Below are 16,444 nucleotides of genomic sequence, written 5' to 3'. Positions count from 1 at the left end.
CTAATAATTCACATTTTAACGGACTTCGTTTACTTGTTCATAGGAACGAAAAGGCAAAGAGACTTCTGATCATTTATCAAAAAAAAAAGAGACTTCTGATCTCTCTATCTCTCTCTCTCTAGTCAACAGTTGATGGAGGCCCATTTTCTCCTTCGAATATGGCATAAATGATAGATCCTACGACAGCTGTGATATTAATCATTCTTTTAGTTTCACTGTTTTTATTTGATTCTTGTATATAGCTTTCCGAAAAAAGTCGTTTAACGTAAAATATCATATGTTTGTTCGTCTTCATCAACTTGTCTTTCTCCCATGGCTTCTCCTTCTTCTTCATTTTCGCCCCGCAACTGGAGCTACAACGTCTTCCCAAGCTTCCACGGGCCTGACGTCCGTAAAACTTTTCTCAGTAACATGCGAGAACAGTTTACACGAAATGGAATCACTATGTTCGATGATCAAGAGATTGAGAGAAGCGCAACAATTGCTCCTTCACTCACAGAAGCTATAAGAGAGTCGAGGATCTCTATCGTGATTCTCTCTAAGAATTATGCTTCCTCAGGCTGGTGTTTGGATGAATTGGTGGAGATATTGGAGTGCAAAAAAGCTATGGGACAGACAGTGATGACCATCTTCTACGGAGTTGAGCCGTCCCATGTACGGAAACAGACCGGGGAATTTGGGATCGCTTTCAATGAAACTTGTGCAAGTAAGAGGGACGAAGCTAGAAAGAAATGGGGCAAAGCTTTGACTGACGTGAGCAATATTGCTGGAGAAGACTTCCAAAAATGGTTGGTCTTAATTAATAAGAGTTTTTGTTTCTTAGGTTCTATTAAGTGGTACCAGAGAAAAAATAACAGTTAGTGGTGTTTTATGATGATAAAGAGAATGTTTTTGTAGGACGAATAACAGAAATGCATGTCATAAATTATTAGTAACAGAGGATTGTTTTAACACTGTGACTATTTGATGGAAACCGTGCATTTCTTTTCTTCTCTTTTGCTAGGGACAACGAAGCAAACATGATCAAGAAAATTGCAAGAGATGTTTCAGATAAACTAAATGCTACACCATCAAGGGATTTTGATGGCATGGTGGGAATTGAAACTCATTTGAGAGAAATGGAGTGTTTACTAGATTTAGATTATGATGGAGTTAAAATGGTTGCAATCTCTGGTCCTGCTGGGATAGGTAAGACTACCATTGCCAATGCTTTAAGTGGTCTACTCTCTAATAGGTTTCAACTTAGTTGTTTTATGGATAACCTGAGGGGAAGCTATGTCAGTGGTCAAGATAAGTTGCGTTTACAAGAGCAATTTCTTTCAAAGGTTTTGAATCAGGTTGGTGTTAGGATATGCCATTCAGGTGTGATAGAAGAAAGGCTATGCAAGCAGAGAGTGCTCATCATTCTCGATGATGTGAACAATATAAAGCAATTAGAGGCGTTGGCAAATGAAACTACATGGTTTGGTCCTGGGAGTAGGATTGTAGTTACCACAGAAAACAAAGAGCTTTTACAGCAACATGGTATCGATCATACGTACCATGTGGGGTTTCCATCTGATGAAGAAGCTCTCAAGATCTTATGTAGTTATGCTTTTAGAAAAATTCCTATGTACCATGGTTTTGGAGAGCTTGCTGAAAGAGTAACAGAGCTTTGCGGTAATCTTCCGTTGGCTCTAAGTGTAGTGGGTTCCTCTTTACGTGGAAAGAATAAGGAAGAGTGGGAAAAAGTAATACACAGGCTAGAAACTATTCTTGATCGAGATATTGAGGAAGTACTAAAAGTGGGTTATGAAAGTTTAGATGAGAGTGAGCAATCTCTATATCTCCACATTGCAGTCTTCTTCAACTATAAAGATGGTGATCTTGTGGAAACTATGTTCACTGACCGTGACTTGGATGTCAAACAAGGGTTGAAAATCCTTGTAAACAGATCTCTCATAGAGATATCTACGTACGGGGGAATAATGATGCACAGATTACTACAACAAGTGGGTAAGAAAGCCATTCATGAACAAGAGCCTTGGAAACGCAAGATCTTAATAGATGCTTCAGAGATTTGTGATGTTCTAGAATGTGCTAATGTAAGTTCTTTCTCTTGTATGTGATATATTCTTTGTTCATTAATATGTACTTTGAACTAGGCATTTGGTGAATGTAAACAAATCCTACTTATATATTGTGCAAACCATTTCTGTTTATTTGAAATATTGGTTTAGGGTACTAGAGCTGTGTCCGGCATATCATTTGATATATGTGCAATCGAGGAAGTATCTATAAACACGAAGGCTTTTAAAAGAATGCCTAATCTTCGATACCTCAGCGTCTACAAAAGTAGGAATGATGGCAATGATAGAGTGCATATACCTGAGGAGATGGAGTTTCCTCACCGTCTAAGGTTACTAGATTGGGAGGCATACCCAAGCAAGAGTCTTCATCTTACATTTCACCCTGAATATCTTGTCGAACTCAATTTCGAGAATAGCGAGCTAGAGAAGCTTTGGGGAGGAAGACAGGTTGGCGTTACAGTTTAAATAGTATATAAATATGTATTTTCTCTTCATGTAAAAATATGATGTTCTTTGCTCTGTTTTGGGTTGTTACGTTTAGGTGCTTACAAATCTCAAGAAGCTTAATTTGACAGCATCCCGGAAATTGAAGGAACTCCCAGATCTTTCAAATGCTACAAATCTGGAGGAATTGAATATTTTATGCTGCGAGAGTTTGGTAAAGATTCCATCATCTTGTCGGCATCTTCATAAACTACAGAAGTTGTTGATGAATAGCTGCACAAGCCTGTTAGAGATATGACCGTTGGAGTTTGAATTAGTCCTGTTCGAATTAGTCTTTGCTGTTTAATCGTGTCAATAAGGAGGTCCGAGTCTTACGGCTCAATCTCAGTAGTTGTTATTTGCTTCCTTAAGTTTCTGCATTTCTGTTCTGTAAGGCTATTTAAAAAGCCATCTCTTTAACTTTAATGAAGTATCAGTTTTCAGCATTCTAAACAAGAGCTCTTTTATAGTTACAAATTGGTATCAGAGCTCGGTTAGAGTAAAACTGTGTGAGAGAGAGAGAAGCCGCAGCTTCAAAACACAAAGAGAGAATGGGAGAAGAGAAAGCGAAATTGCCAAAGTTTGATGGACACTGGGATCATTGGAGCGAGGTCATGGAGAATTTCTTCAGATCAAAGAACCTGTGGAGTACCATCGAGACCGGTGTTGTGGAACCATCAACCACAACAGCACTCACGACGACTCAGACACAGCAGCTGGAGGAAGCCAAGAAGAATGACCACAAGGTGAAACATTATCTCTATCAATGCATCGATAGAGTAATTTTTGAGCAGATCTTGGATAGGAGCACATCCAAGATCATTTGGGAGTCCATGAAGAAGAAGTTTGGTGGCAATGATCGGGTGAAGAAGTCTCTGTTGCAGAAGCTGAGAAGAGACTTCGAGATTCTGGAGATGAAGGAATCTGAGACTGTGGAAGAATATTTCACCCGAGTCTTGGGCGTCACCAACCAAATGAGGAGCAATGGAGAGGTCTTGAACGATGCCAAAGTGGTAGAGAAGATCCTCAGGACACTAAGTGAGAAATTCATGTCTGTGGTGGTGTCGATAGAGGAATCCAAGGAGATCGAGAGCATTTCACTTGACGAATTGCAGAGTTCTCTCACTGTCCATGAGCAAAAATTCAAAAAAACTGAGAAAGGAGAAGATCAGGTGCTCAAGGTGAGCTATGGAGGAGGAATGAGCTCAAACCGAGGCAGAGGAAGAGGACAAGGTGGTAGAGGCAGAGGAAGAGGCCGTGGTCGAGACAAAAGCACAGTGGAGTGCTACAAATGTCATCGTCTTGGACATTTCAAAAACGAATGTCCATTGTGGGATGAAGAGGCAAATTATGCCGATTTTGATGAGAAAGAAGAGATGCTTTTGATGGCGTATATTGAAGAAGAAGATGATCCTGAGAAAGATATTGAGGGGACTGCAGAGAAGCTGTTCATGGCGTATACTGGTGGGAATGAGAACATGAGAAAGAGAGCCTGGTTCCTTGACTCATGCTGCTCAAACCATATGAGTGGCGATCGAAATCTGTTTTTCTTTATGGATGAAGATTTCAAGCACACTGTGAAGCTGGGAAACGATAAAAAGATGGAGGTGACTGGAAAAGGGAATGTGAAGCTTCTGATGAACAATGTAAGCTATACGATCAGAGATGTATATTACATTCCAGAACTCAAAAACAATCTGCTGAGTCTTGGACAGCTGCAAGAGAAGGATCTGACAATCATTATACGGAGAGGTGTTTGTAAGATCTTTCATGATGGAAAGGGTCTTTTGGCAGAGAGCAAGATGAGCTCGAATAGAATGTTCATGTTATTCGATCAGACCATCTACAAAGGGGAACCAAGCCAGGAACATTGCCTGCAAGCAACTGGAGAAGACATGTCAAAGCTCTGGCATGAACGATATGACCATCTCGGTCACAATGGAATGAAGATACTGCAGAGCAAGGAGATGGTTCGTGGCCTGCCAAAGTTTGATACTCAGAATTTCACTTGCTCAGATTGCTTAGTGGGGAAGCAATCAAGAAATCCGATACCAAAGAAAAGTTCATGGCGAGCAAAGGAGATTCTTGAGCTGGTGCACTCTGACATATGTGGCCCAATCAGTCCCACCACATCAACTGGAATCAGGTATGTCCTATGCTTCATTGATGATCACAGCAGGAAGGCATGGGCATATTTTCTGAAAGAAAAGTCAGAAGCTTTCAGTTATTTCAAAGAGTTTAAGAAGAAAGTAGAAACGGAGACAGGAAAGCAAATCAAGTGCTTAAGGACTGATCGAGGAGGGGAGTATATCTCAGCCGAGTTTTCTACTTTCTGCAAAGATCATGGAGTTAGGAGACAACTAACCACAGCCTACACACCTCAACAGAACGGCGTCGCAGAGAGAAAGAACCGCACAGTAATGAACATGGTGAGATCCACTCTATCAATGAGAAAAGTTCCAAAGATCTTTTGGGGAGAAGCTGTCAATTGGACATTTTACGTGTTGAACAGATGTCCCACTTTTGCCGTTAAAAATGTCACACCTCAGGAGGCTTGGAGTGGTATTAAACCAAATGTGGAACATTTCAGAGTGTGGGGGAGTTTGGCACATGTTCATGTACCAAACGAGAAGCGAGGAAAGCTGGATGACAAAAGCAATACTTGCATCTTGTTGGGTTTCTCGGAAGAGTCTAAGGGCTACCGTCTCTTTAATCCTGCAACAAAGAAGGTCGTTGTAAGCAGAGATGTGGTTTTTGAAGAGATGAAAGGATGGAGATGGGAAGGAAATCAAGATGAACCAGAGTTAAAATGGAGTGGCGATGATCAAACATGGGAAGAAGATGAAAGTGATGGAGAAGAAGAACCTGCAATTAACGAAATTGCAGAAGATACTCAGGCTATAGCCAGGGAGGGAAGAATGGTGGCAAGACAACCACAGGCTATAGCCAGGGAGGGAAAAAGACAAACAAGGCGTCCGGGTTATCTGAGCGACTATGTCACTGAGAATGAAGAGGAAGAAGACGAAGTTAACATGGTCTTGATCAACATGGTCTTGACAAACTCCTCTGATCCAACAACCTATGAACAAGCGCAGAAAAGCTCAAAATGGATCAGAGCCATGGACGCAGAGATAGAGTCAATAGAGAAGAATCATACATGGGTTCTTACAAGTCTGCCCAAGGGAAGCAAGTGCATTGGGGTGAAGTGGATATACAAGACAAAACTGAATGAGCTTGGTGAAGTGAGCAAACACAAAGCACGTCTTGTGGCAAAAGGATATTCACAAGAACATGGAGTTGACTACACGGAGGTATATGCACCTGTTGCACGCATGGACACCATCAGAATTGTTCTCTCCACTGCTGCTCAGAGAGGTTGGGACATTTTTCAGCTTGATGTCAAGTCAGCATTCCTGCACGGAGTGCTTGCAGAGGATGTTTATGTTCAACAGCCAAGAGGGTATGAGATCAAAGGCAAGGATGACAAAGTTTATAAGCTACATAAGGCGTTATACGGGTTGAAACAGGCTCCCAGGGCGTGGTTTAGCAGAATTGAAGAATATTTTGCCAAGGAAGGGTTCAAGAAATCAGATAATGAAGAAACTCTGTTCATCAAAACAAATGATCGAGGTAATCTTCTCTTTGTCAGTGTATATGTGGATGATTTGATATACACTGGTGACGACATTGCTTTGATGAAAGAATTTAAGCTTTCGATGGAAAGAGAATTCGATATGTCTGATCTTGGCAAGATGAGATACTTTTTGGGAATAGAAGTGTTGCAAACAAATCAGGGAATTCACATCTCTCAAGCAAAGTATGTTATGGAGGTCTTGAGACGTTTTGAAATGGAAGATTGCAACTCAGTGTTCAACCCGATGGTGCCTGGAAACAAGATGAATATAGATGAAGATGGTGAACAAATCGATGAGACTCTCTACAAGCAAATCATTGGGAGTCTCATGTACATCACAACGACGAGGCCAAATATTCAATTCCCTGTAAGTCTATTGAGTCGCTACATGTCCAAGCCCACGAAGATGCATTTGCTGGCTGTTAAGCGTGTTTTCAGATATCTTAAAGGCACATTGGATTTTGGCATTTGGTACAAAAGAGGAGGAGTTGGAGAATTGCAGGTGTATACGAACAGCGATTTTGCAGGTGACGTTGATGGTCGAAAGAGCACTTCTGGTTATGTGTTTCTTATGGATAATGCAGCTGTGGCATGGTTATCTAAGAAGCAACCGATCGTGACACTATCCACCACGGAGGCAGAGTATGTAGGAGCATCTGTTTGTGCATGTCAAGTCATTTGGGTGAAGAGAATCTTGGGAGAATTGGGTTATGAAGTCGAAGGAAGCACAACTATTCTCTGTGACAACACATCAACAATCAAGTTGTCCAAGAATCATGTTTTTCATGGCAGATGCAAGCATATTGGAGTCAGATTCCATTTTCTTCGTGATCTGGTTAAGGGAAATGAGATACAATTGGAGCATTGTGGATCAGATGATCAAGTGGCAGACATTTTCACAAAACCTTTGAAGCGGGAGACATTTGAGAAGCTAAGGAGTCAACTCGGAGTCTGCTCAGTTAAGGATAAGCAAAGCTTGGCCCGCCAAGTTTAGCTTAGGGAGGGTTTGTTAGAGATATGACCGTTGGAGTTTGAATTAGTCCTGTTCGAATTAGTCTTTGCTGTTTAATCGTGTCAATAAAGAGGTCCGAGTCTTACGGCTCAATCTCAGTAGTTGTTATTTGCTTCCTTAAGTTTCTGCATTTCTGTTCTGTAAGGCTATTTAAAAAGCCATCTCTTTAACTTTAATGAAGTATCAGTTTTCAGCATTCTACAAGAGCTCATTTATAGTTACAAAGCCTAGAATTCTTTCCAGCTCACATGAACTTGTTGGCATCCCTTGAAGAAGTCTTCATGGGAAGTTGCTTGAGCTTGAGAAATATGCCAGTTATGTCAACTAACATTACCACATTGTATATATCAGATTCGGCGGTTGAAGGTTTGCCTTCATCAATTAGGCTTTGCTCTCGTCTTAAATTTCTCTATTTAAGCTATAATGCAAACTTGAAGGGAATAACGCATCTCCCCACAAGTTTAATAATATTAAGCTTAGACTACTCAGAGATTGAAAGGATTCCAGATTGCATTAAAGATCTTCATCAGTTAGAGAGCCTTAATCTACGTGGCTGCACAAGCCTCGTATCATTGCCGGAGCTCCCTAGTTCACTCAAATCTCTAGACGCAGAAGACGAAGAAGATCAATTATCCAACCTTCGCTTCGTAACATGTCGACTCTCTTACCAGGGGAAAAAGTGCCTGCAGAGTTCGATCACCGAGGCAGAGGAAATTCATTGACCATTCCTCCAGACTTTAACAACAGGTCAAGGAGCCGGTTCGTGGTTTGCGTCGTGATTTCAAATAATCATGATAAAATCACAGAAGAATATGATTCTTCCGAACCATTGTCCCGCCCTTGCAAATGGGACTTCGACCCCGAAGATGGTGTGGTATATGTAGACGTTTTTAAAGTCCTCAGGGGGTCAAAAGGAACATGTATTTTATATTTCACTCTCGCTTCCCGTTTAACGACCCCTCTGACGTGAGCAGAGAGATGGTGTTCGAATTCAGCAGAAAACTCCACGGCTTCGAGATTATTGAATGTGGCGCCAAGATCTTGAACGACGAGATCGGTGCTAGCTATGAATCTGGATTAGACCAAGTGTTTGAAGAGTTTGTACCCAGCGAAGAAGAATCCTATTTTGATGATTTTTCGAATGGTGTAATCTCTGGCTCCAAAGAAGTCGAGAATCTCAGATTGTTGGAGTTGGCTCTTCCAATGCTTCGGTCTCTCGGTTTTGGTGGAGAAGACGATAGAATCCGGTAGCTGATTGACGTGGCCCTTCTTGGGAGAAGGGATAATGAGAGGAAGTTCCCACATTCCCACTAATCAGGTCATGTCTTATGCTATATAACCGGCTGGTTATGGTTCGTCAAAAAGAAAAAAAAAAACGGCTGGTTATGAGCGTGGTTATAACATTTTACTATATTAAATTTCAAAGAAATATAATTATGGAAACTAATAAACTTGAATGAAAAAAAAAAAGTTTTAAATTGAGTAAACAAAAAACAATTTGATTGAAAACAAAAAAAAAAAGGAAAAAACCTTTGATTAAAAAAAGATGATCGAAATTCAGGAGAGGGATCAGATGACAAAAGAAGGAGAGTGCTCAAATTGTCGTAACAGGCTGAGTGATACACTCTTCTCGCAATAAAGCGAGATTAAACCACTCCTCGTTTCCCCTTTAACTTGCCTGAAGGATCATATTTTCCACTAATCCACCTCTAACCCCTTTTTATAGCCAACTAATCATATCCCTCACTTCCCAACTAACCGATGTGGGACAAATAAAGTTTCAAATTTCTCTTTCCTTCAGTTTCTTAAAACCCCTAAATTAGGTAATTGACGGGACAATTTTTTTTTCAAATCATGACTGCTACGGCAACGACGATTTCTCAGCATGATTTCTATGGCGATGAAGAAGATTCAGAAACTTCAATTTCTCTATCTGTAATCGAGGTATTAATAAGCTCTCACTGGCGATTTCTGATCGAGCTTCTTCTTTGGCGTTTTGCTTTTCATCGTTTGTCTGTCATTTTATTTGTTTGTGTGTAGAATATGAAGGAAGAGTATGGCTTGTTTGTGTGGCCTTGTAGCGTCATTCTCGCTGAGTATGTTTGGCAACACAGATCTCGATTTCGTGATTCTTCAGTTCTCGAGGTTAATTTCTAGAATCAACCACTCTTTTGCTATCAAAAACCCTTGATTTTGAATTGATTACAGAATCGGGGGATATCTGTGTTTTGTGTTTGAACTAATGAATCAGATAGATCTTCAAATGTATTTATCAGACTTGAGTGTTGATGGAATCTCTTTGCAGCTAGGAGCTGGTACTTCCTTGCCTGGTTTAGTAGCTGCAAAGGTTGGGGCTAATGTCACTCTTACTGATGATGCATCTAAACCTGAGGTGTCAAATCCATCTTCTTTTTTTGAAAAGCATTTTTCTTATTTGAGTTTAGAGAATCGTATGAGCTTATTAGTTAGTTTGTATCATATACATGCAGGTTTTGGAAAATATGAGAAGAGTCTGTGAGCTTAACAAGCTCAACTGTAATGTAATGTTATATCGTCTTCACCTTTGACACCGCTGAATTTATTATTTCAGGAAGTTTGCTACTGCTTATTTGTGGTTTGTCCATTGCAGGTGATGGGTCTCACCTGGGGAGTGTGGGATGCACCGATACTCGACCTGCGACCTAACGTTATACTTGGGGCTGATGTATTATATGATTCAAGTGGTTAGTTTCATATGTTTTTTTTTTTTTTGGGTATTGGCCTTTTCTTTTTCCCTTGTGAATGACTTGAAATCTGAACTTGGACCTCTCTGTTGTTGTTAAGCATTTGATGATCTCTTTGCCACTGTCTCATTTCTGCTCCAAAGTTCGCCAGATGCAGTTTTTATTACCACATATCATAACAGAAGGTACACTATTCTGGTTCTTGCACTCTTCCTGGTCGTCTAGCTATTGTATACATCTCGCTGCAACAGATTTAGGATGATGATGGTTTCTTCTGTTCGGGTTTGATTTTGCAGTGGGCATCATCTAATCGAGTTCCTGATGGTAAAATGGGGCCTAAAGTGTCTAAAACTTCTGGATGGCTTCTCGTTCTTGCCATCTCACCAGGCATCTGTACTTAGCGGAAACATTCAGTTGGTTGAGATTGTGTTGAGTTCCAAAACTCAGCAGCTTCAGACGATAACAACCATCTAAGTGGATTATAGCCAGAGATCATAAAGGTAATAAAATTTACTTCATTGTAAGATAATCCATAGTTACTCTATTATAGAAAGTGATAATAAGGAAGCCCTGGACAAGGGAGTTTAGTTTAATCGAACTCATATAGTTGGTAATTCTTTGTATAAAATCAAATATATCTTCCCAGATAGGTCAACTAAGAGCTCTTAACCCTTATTTTGTTTCAGATCACCATTGATCTTGATGTATAAAACTGAACAAAGGGTTGTTGGACAAAGACATTAGCACCGAGAGAAGACCTGAAACCGTGGCGTGCAAGCAAGAACTGAGCCTTGCGTTCCTTGAGAGTGCGCATCTATGAACGATACAGAATCGAGATATGCATCATTCAACAATTGTAACCCGAAACGACATTGTTGGAAGATCGGACATCATTATCTTCGCTGTTTCAAGTTTCAAACAATGATCGTAGTAGTACAGCCAAAGCCTATAGACTTCGAGTCTTTGACAAAGCTCCTTTTTTTTCTTTTTCGTTAGTGGTTGCTGATTTCTTCCGGAGAGGCAATCGATAGTGTGTGTTATTGAAAATAAAGAAACCCTAAGTCATAATGGAAAATCTCCAATCCAAAGTCATCACATAATCGGACTTTTAAACCGTCATGTATGGATGCTATCTTGGTTTTCACTTTAACAAAGAATAAAAAAACACTAGACCCTCATGTATTGTAAACTGAACCGATCAAGATTAGAATTAGAATCAAAACCGTACGAAAGGTAGAGGGCATAGAGACGGCCAGACGGGTTTAACTTGAAAGTTCCTTTCTTCTCAAGACACATTGGAGATTAAGAAAAAATTCAGAGAGATGTACAAAAAGGAGCTCCGACTCATCAAAAAGAAAACTACTTCCAAACGATCAAGTTCATGCAAAACTTGTATCAAACTAATTCTAAACGCGTACGAGGTATTAAAATCCGGTAAATCTTACACACCTCACATTCATCATTGCCTTCTCTTTTGGATTATTCTTCCTCATTATGTGATCCTCAAGAAACAGCGCAAAGATGGCTGGGGAATAAACACAGGGTCAAAGAACTCTCAAGAGTTATCAGTGGCTGAAGCTGTGACTCTTAGCCGAGCAGGGTCTTGACTCTGTTCTTTCCGTCTCCAGAAGGCCCGTCTCCACCAAACTTCGAACCCTCTCTGGATATTTGGACAGTCTTCATTTGAGTTAAGAAACCGATCAAACCAAGCTAAGAAAAACTCTTGTTGCCAAGCAAGAGGAAGAGTCAGAATGGTATTGCTTAAACCGTCCTCGATTAAATACCGATCAAGCCCTTTCGAAGCTCTCCTCATCCACCCAAAATCATCATAGAAAGGTGTCAACCAATTCCTCAGCAGCAAACACCTCACTTCCTTCGGTGTCAGAATTTGTCCCTTTCCAATTCCAACAAAGATCCTTGCTGTTACTCTGCTAATCTCAAACCTGTGAACTACGGGAACCTTACCATGGACCTCGGATAGCTCAGAAAGAGAAGCCCACATCACAATAAAATCCTCTGCGATTTGCCTATCTATCAAAATGTCCAAAATCCAATGCAGATTATCAGCTTGTCTTGCTATCTGATCTACATTCTCCAAATCAGACTCTGCTGCTTGTAGAAACTGCCGCTTAAGTTTATGCAAACACCCATCACAAGCTAAATACAACGACTCTTTCCTAAGATCATTTCCAGAAGAGTTCTCTCTAAGCATTTTGGAAACAAGAGTTTTCATGTCACGCCTAGCTTTCTCATCTTTTCCCTCAAGAACAATATGCAAAAGATTTAAAAGCACCTCATCATTGCTGCCACCATTACTCCCGTTGTTCCCATTGCTAGCTTCTACAGAAACCCTTCTCAAAACTTCAGTTGCCCCAACGTTTTCAAGGTGTAGCTCAGACAACAATGATGCAATCCTGTATTCTTCATCCTCTGACCATGGTGCTGCCTCCAAGTACTCCAGACATGAAAGTACTCCCGCATCAAACCCTATTGCTGCTGATACCTGAGAAAACAACAATCATTTATAAAGCACACATAGAGTGATCACAGAATTGAGATTTCAACACCAAATTGATTCCTGAATTTGCAACACAAACAGTTCAAAAATAGAGGGAGTTTATATCTCACAATACCTTCAAAATACCAAGAACCCTAGAAACATCATGTCTCATCATCTTCTTCCTTAGATCTCTGCAGTACATCAGCATCAGAGTCTCGATATACACCTCAACGTCATCGCAATCTGAGATCTCAACAATGTAAGGAGAAGACGACGGCGGCAACTGCTGCTTAGACCATCGATCCGACAATTTTATAGCGAAGAACCTACTGTGAGCCACAAGAATCTGCCTATGCACACACATGGTGATGCTAATCCCATCCTTAGAGCTCAGAGTCAGCTTCACATCACTCGAATTCGGATCGTTGAACTGGTTCCCGGGGCTCCGAACCACAAGAAGATCCGAAATCCGTTGCATCGCAAGCGCTTGCTTATCCTGAGCTGAGATAACGAGATGACTCACATTCGTCGTCCTCGCAGCCGTAGCCGCCGCCGAAGAAGATGACGAAGACGACGGAGATTGAAGCACGACGTTCTGGATCTGAACCGGAACTTTCCCAATGGTATCAGCTTCGCTAGCCATCATTTCGAACAGCGTCGGACTTGACCTTGTCTTGTCGAGCATCGCCGGAGGCGGCGGAGGAGACATCGGATTGAGAAGACCCGCCGTTAAAGCGGAGTTGAACTTCGTGAAGCTAGAAGGGAATGAAGAGTCACGCGGCGAACTGTAACCGTTCGCCGCCGTCGTCGTAGCCGTAGAGTAATCCATGACCAGACGACACCGGAGATACTTCCGGATCCGAAAACGAACTTGGAAACGGGTCGGGTTGGGTTCAGACGAGTGAGAGTGGTGATTGATATGACGAGTATCATTCACCGAAGAAGAAGCATAACCGTTGAGGAGAAGACGGAAGACAGGGTCGGGTTAACGGGTCAATAAACCGGGATTAAACCGGACCCGAGGAATTGAAGCCTCCTCGTGATTGTAATAGATGCCATGAGCATGAGGTTGGCTTCGACAGTGCCAGAAGTGATAAATGCACCTAACGTTTAGATTTTAGTGAAAGGATCTTTTATTTTTATTTTTATTTTATGTTGTGATTTATACTCCTTCCGTTTAAAAATATATAATAATTTAATAAAACATGTATATTAAAAAAGAGTTATTTTAAAAAAAATTAACCAATCATAAACAAGTCTATATAATATAAAATATAAATTTAATCTAAAAGTTGTATAGAAAGTTAGAAACATTCTATATTATGAAACAAAAATATTTCTCTAAACATTCTATATTATAAAATGGAGAGAGAATATCTTTCTGTTTATCGTTATCGCTCTCGATATTATATAGTGCCTTGATACTAACAAAAGATGCTCGTTGTTTCTTGAATTCATCATTATCTTATTAATATGTGATTATTGTAATTAAGTGTGTGTGAGCAATTCGACAAAGCATTTTTGGTTCTATATTGATTTTATAAAAAATGTTTGTAGTTCAGTTTGGTTTGAGTTCGTTTTTCTTGTAGTAAAATTAAAATAATTAAGTTGTCAATCTTCTAAGAAAGAAAAAAATGTACATTTTTGGAGAGGCAGAAAAGTAAACTCTAAACTATATTGCTTGTCGAGAAGCGAGAGTACATAATTCAACGGAATTTGTTTTGTAGTGTGGGCCAAAAAGCCCAAATGCATCGTGAGCCACCCACGACATCCATTGGTGCTGATGACTTTTATTTTGGACTTGTTGTGTGGAGACCATCATTCATTCTTTCACTATCATTCAAATTTTTTTGTTTTATTCCATCTCATAATCATTTTTTGTTGTGAAATTTTTAATCATATTATATGTTTATTTTGTGTTTGATAATGATTGCTTGTAATTTTCTTGATCCATAACTATCATTGAATAAATCAAAGAAAATGATGTGGTATAGAGGGGACAGAAGCTGATTACAAATCAAGTGGTTTTTATTTTGTTTGACTGTTAAAAGAAATACTCATATAAGGATTTGAATTCTCATGGTTTTCTTTGAACTGTAAATATGTATGTGGCTCTATTAGTATTAGAGTTTTTTACTCGTGAGATTTGGCTACTTTTTATTTGTAAAATTATCTGCAAAAAAAAAACAATTTTGAATTGTAACTTTGAACCTTGAGATCATTGCCTCATAGGCCGAGTGTAACGAAGCATTGGCCCATCCCATATGGTCCAAATTATTCACGTGACCAGAGGGTTCTTCTACCGTATGGCCCAATTAGTTACATGCGTTAATTTTTATTTCAACAAGTGATTTTAAAGTTTGATTTCGAAGAAAGAACAATAATAACGTGAGAAAAAAAAAAAAAAAAAAAAGACAAGTAATGCAGCTTTTTTTTTTCTTAAGGACACAGGTAAAATTAACAACCAACATTACATATTAAAAAATATATTTGTTCAGGTCATATTTTTTTTAAAAAAAAAATAAGAAATTACATGTTTGGTGGGCGATAAGAATATGGGTTTAATTGAAAAAGTAATTTGTCACTTTGCGTAGACATAGCCAGTTCAGATAATCGATTCCACTAAAACCTATATCAACTATATAGACATAGATATCTTATAGTAATACAAAAAAAGAACTAAATGTATATTAAAGAATTAACTAAAGTAATAGATGTATGTTTAAATATTATACTATAGTAATAGTTGACAACAAAATATCTTATAAATATTAATGAATGCCATAAAAGTCTTACTCAAATGTTTTCAATAAACAAAAAAAATTCCAACCTCTTTGGTTAGTTACAATTTTTTTACTAGATGTTACACTGTTATACTTTCTTTTATTGCCATTGTTAGTTACACTTTTACATATTGTTTGCCTTGATGCAATGATATAGTTCAGTTATAATAAGTCTTGTTGTAAGACATGAAACAGACTAATCTCGTACCTAATAAGTATATAGTATATATACTTATCAAGAATTGAAAGAAAGAAAAAAAGTGTAAAAAGAGAGGGAGGTGAATGGAAGGCACGTTAGTTTGCCTGCTAGAAGAGAAGGAGGAGACAATAGATTCGCTGCTCTTGTATTAGCTGTCTTTGTACTATTTTCATTTTTCTTTTCTTATTTTAGATCTTTTACTGTCTATCTTGTTATTATCTTACTTGAAATATAAAACTATAAATTAAAGTCCCGACTCAGAATTTTATTTTTAAAAATACTAATAGGTGACTGTGTTTGAACTTTGAACACATCTAGAAGACTAGAACTAACCATATTTTATCATACTAGTCAATAGTTTGTAACTTGTGTTGTTTGCGAACTGCGACCGATCTGTGTAAACAAATACTTGTTATTTGATAAATAGATAAATTATCATTCCATTTCCATCTAATGGAGTAATGGTTAAACGTTTTCATTTATAAAAACAATTTCATAAGCTTTTGTAAACAATTTCATAAACGTTTTATTGTATTTTTCGGATTTTTTTATTTTTATTTTTTCGTTGTTGGTCAATGTTTGAAACTTTGAATTACTAATATTTAGATGTACGAGTAGTGTGCCGAGCCAAACATATATCGTGTGTCCACACAGGCAAAGTGTACGGTCTGACATATACGGATAATAAAAAATATGTTTTTGTATAAATAAATTGTTAGAGACGATCCATATTTTTTAAAAAATACTAGAAAGCGTAAATAATGATAATTTTATTTCTAACCCAAAGGAAAAAAGAAAAGGCCTCGTGGTCCAAGTCAGTCTTCATGACCAATCATTAACATAGTGTGTTTTGTTCATATTTTTATCTTTTTAAAATTAGACCTCAATTTTATTTTAAATTTCGTAGTCGTAGCTTATAAAATTAGGGGTTTTCAGAATCAGTCTGAACACAAAATAGAATATAATTTAAAATTTGAAGAAGTTCTTTTTAAAAGAAATTTTGGTTTATTAAATCTGGAATTGGTTGTATTGTATAAAAGT

At 38.7% G+C, this 16,444-nt stretch overlaps 3 protein-coding genes, 1 long non-coding RNA gene and 1 other non-coding gene across 7 annotated transcripts; 2 read left to right on the top strand and 3 right to left on the bottom strand.

Annotated features, from left to right (window-relative positions):
• The first annotated feature begins 285 nt into the window (after positions 1-285).
• LOC104754170 (disease resistance protein RML1B-like) lies at positions 286-3,005 on the top strand. The gene is made up of 4 exons (XM_019237881.2): positions 286-788; positions 1,004-2,084; positions 2,220-2,516; positions 2,611-3,005. Exons 1-4 carry the CDS (start codon positions 313-315, stop codon positions 2,809-2,811), a joined length of 2,055 nt encoding a protein of 684 aa, XP_019093426.2. The 5' UTR covers positions 286-312; the 3' UTR covers positions 2,812-3,005.
• A 4,515-nt stretch (positions 3,006-7,520) lies between these two features.
• On the bottom strand, positions 7,521-8,869 carry LOC147926132 (uncharacterized). Its single transcript, XR_015583554.1, has 2 exons — positions 8,729-8,869; positions 7,521-8,541 (listed from the first exon to the last, which is right to left on the bottom strand). It is a non-coding gene; the product is annotated as an uncharacterized LOC147926132 (long non-coding RNA).
• LOC104753054 (uncharacterized) lies at positions 8,703-11,040 on the top strand. 2 transcript variants are annotated; one of them, XM_010475330.3, is made up of 8 exons: positions 8,703-9,142; positions 9,239-9,343; positions 9,504-9,590; positions 9,688-9,738; positions 9,828-9,921; positions 10,022-10,106; positions 10,218-10,421; positions 10,608-11,040. In XM_010475330.3, the coding sequence occupies exons 1-7, from the start codon at positions 9,053-9,055 to the stop codon at positions 10,393-10,395; spliced, it is 690 nt and encodes a 229-aa protein (XP_010473632.1). In that variant the 5' UTR covers positions 8,703-9,052; the 3' UTR covers positions 10,396-10,421; positions 10,608-11,040. The 2 variants fall into 2 exon arrangements, with proteins under 2 accessions (XP_010473632.1, XP_087346058.1); XM_087489932.1 differs by having other exon boundaries at positions 9,031-9,142; positions 9,475-9,590.
• On the bottom strand, positions 8,764-8,865 carry LOC147926133 (small nucleolar RNA Z279/snoR105/snoR108). The gene has a single exon (XR_015585573.1). It is a non-coding gene; the product is annotated as a small nucleolar RNA Z279/snoR105/snoR108 (small nucleolar RNA).
• Positions 11,041-11,182: 142 nt separating the features above from the next.
• On the bottom strand, positions 11,183-13,580 carry LOC104753053 (BTB/POZ domain-containing protein At1g63850). Of its 2 annotated transcripts, XM_087489929.1 has the most exons (3): positions 12,997-13,580; positions 12,555-12,704; positions 11,183-12,424 (listed from the first exon to the last, which is right to left on the bottom strand). In XM_087489929.1, the coding sequence occupies exons 2-3, from the start codon at positions 12,627-12,629 to the stop codon at positions 11,477-11,479; spliced, it is 1,023 nt and encodes a 340-aa protein (XP_087346055.1). In that variant the 5' UTR covers positions 12,630-12,704; positions 12,997-13,580; the 3' UTR covers positions 11,183-11,476. The 2 variants fall into 2 exon arrangements, with proteins under 2 accessions (XP_087346055.1, XP_010473631.1); XM_010475329.3 differs by having other exon boundaries at positions 12,555-13,580.
• Between the last annotated feature and the right edge of the window lie 2,864 nt (positions 13,581-16,444).

This window comes from Camelina sativa, chromosome 16 (assembly GCF_030686135.1).
Source record: "Camelina sativa cultivar CO46 ecotype springtype chromosome 16, ASM3068613v1".
Lineage (NCBI taxonomy): Eukaryota > Viridiplantae > Streptophyta > Magnoliopsida > Brassicales > Brassicaceae > Camelina > Camelina sativa.
Note: the sequence above shows the minus strand (reverse complement) of the source record. Positions and strands in the feature narration are given on the sequence as shown.

Bases quoted from the DNA above. Each gene is read 5' to 3' on its own strand.
- LOC104754170 (XM_019237881.2), top strand. From the start codon at position 313: ATGGCTTCTCCTTCTTCTTCATTTTCGCCCCGCAACTGGAGCTACAAC. The intron at 789-1,003 runs GTTGGTCTTAAT...CTCTTTTGCTAG, and splicing joins GGAGAAGACTTCCAAAAATG to GGACAACGAAGCAAACATGA. The intron at 2,085-2,219 runs GTAAGTTCTTTC...ATATTGGTTTAG, and splicing joins ATGTTCTAGAATGTGCTAAT to GGTACTAGAGCTGTGTCCGG.
- LOC104753054 (XM_010475330.3), top strand. From the start codon at position 9,053: ATGACTGCTACGGCAACGACGATTTCTCAGCATGATTTCTATGGCGAT. The intron at 9,591-9,687 runs GTGTCAAATCCA...ATATACATGCAG, and splicing joins ATGATGCATCTAAACCTGAG to GTTTTGGAAAATATGAGAAG. The intron at 10,107-10,217 runs GTACACTATTCT...TTGATTTTGCAG, and splicing joins ACCACATATCATAACAGAAG to TGGGCATCATCTAATCGAGT.
- LOC104753053 (XM_010475329.3), bottom strand. From the start codon at position 13,250: ATGGATTACTCTACGGCTACGACGACGGCGGCGAACGGTTACAGTTCG. The intron at 12,425-12,554 runs GTATTGTGAGAT...TTGTTTTCTCAG, and splicing joins GGGTTCTTGGTATTTTGAAG to GTATCAGCAGCAATAGGGTT.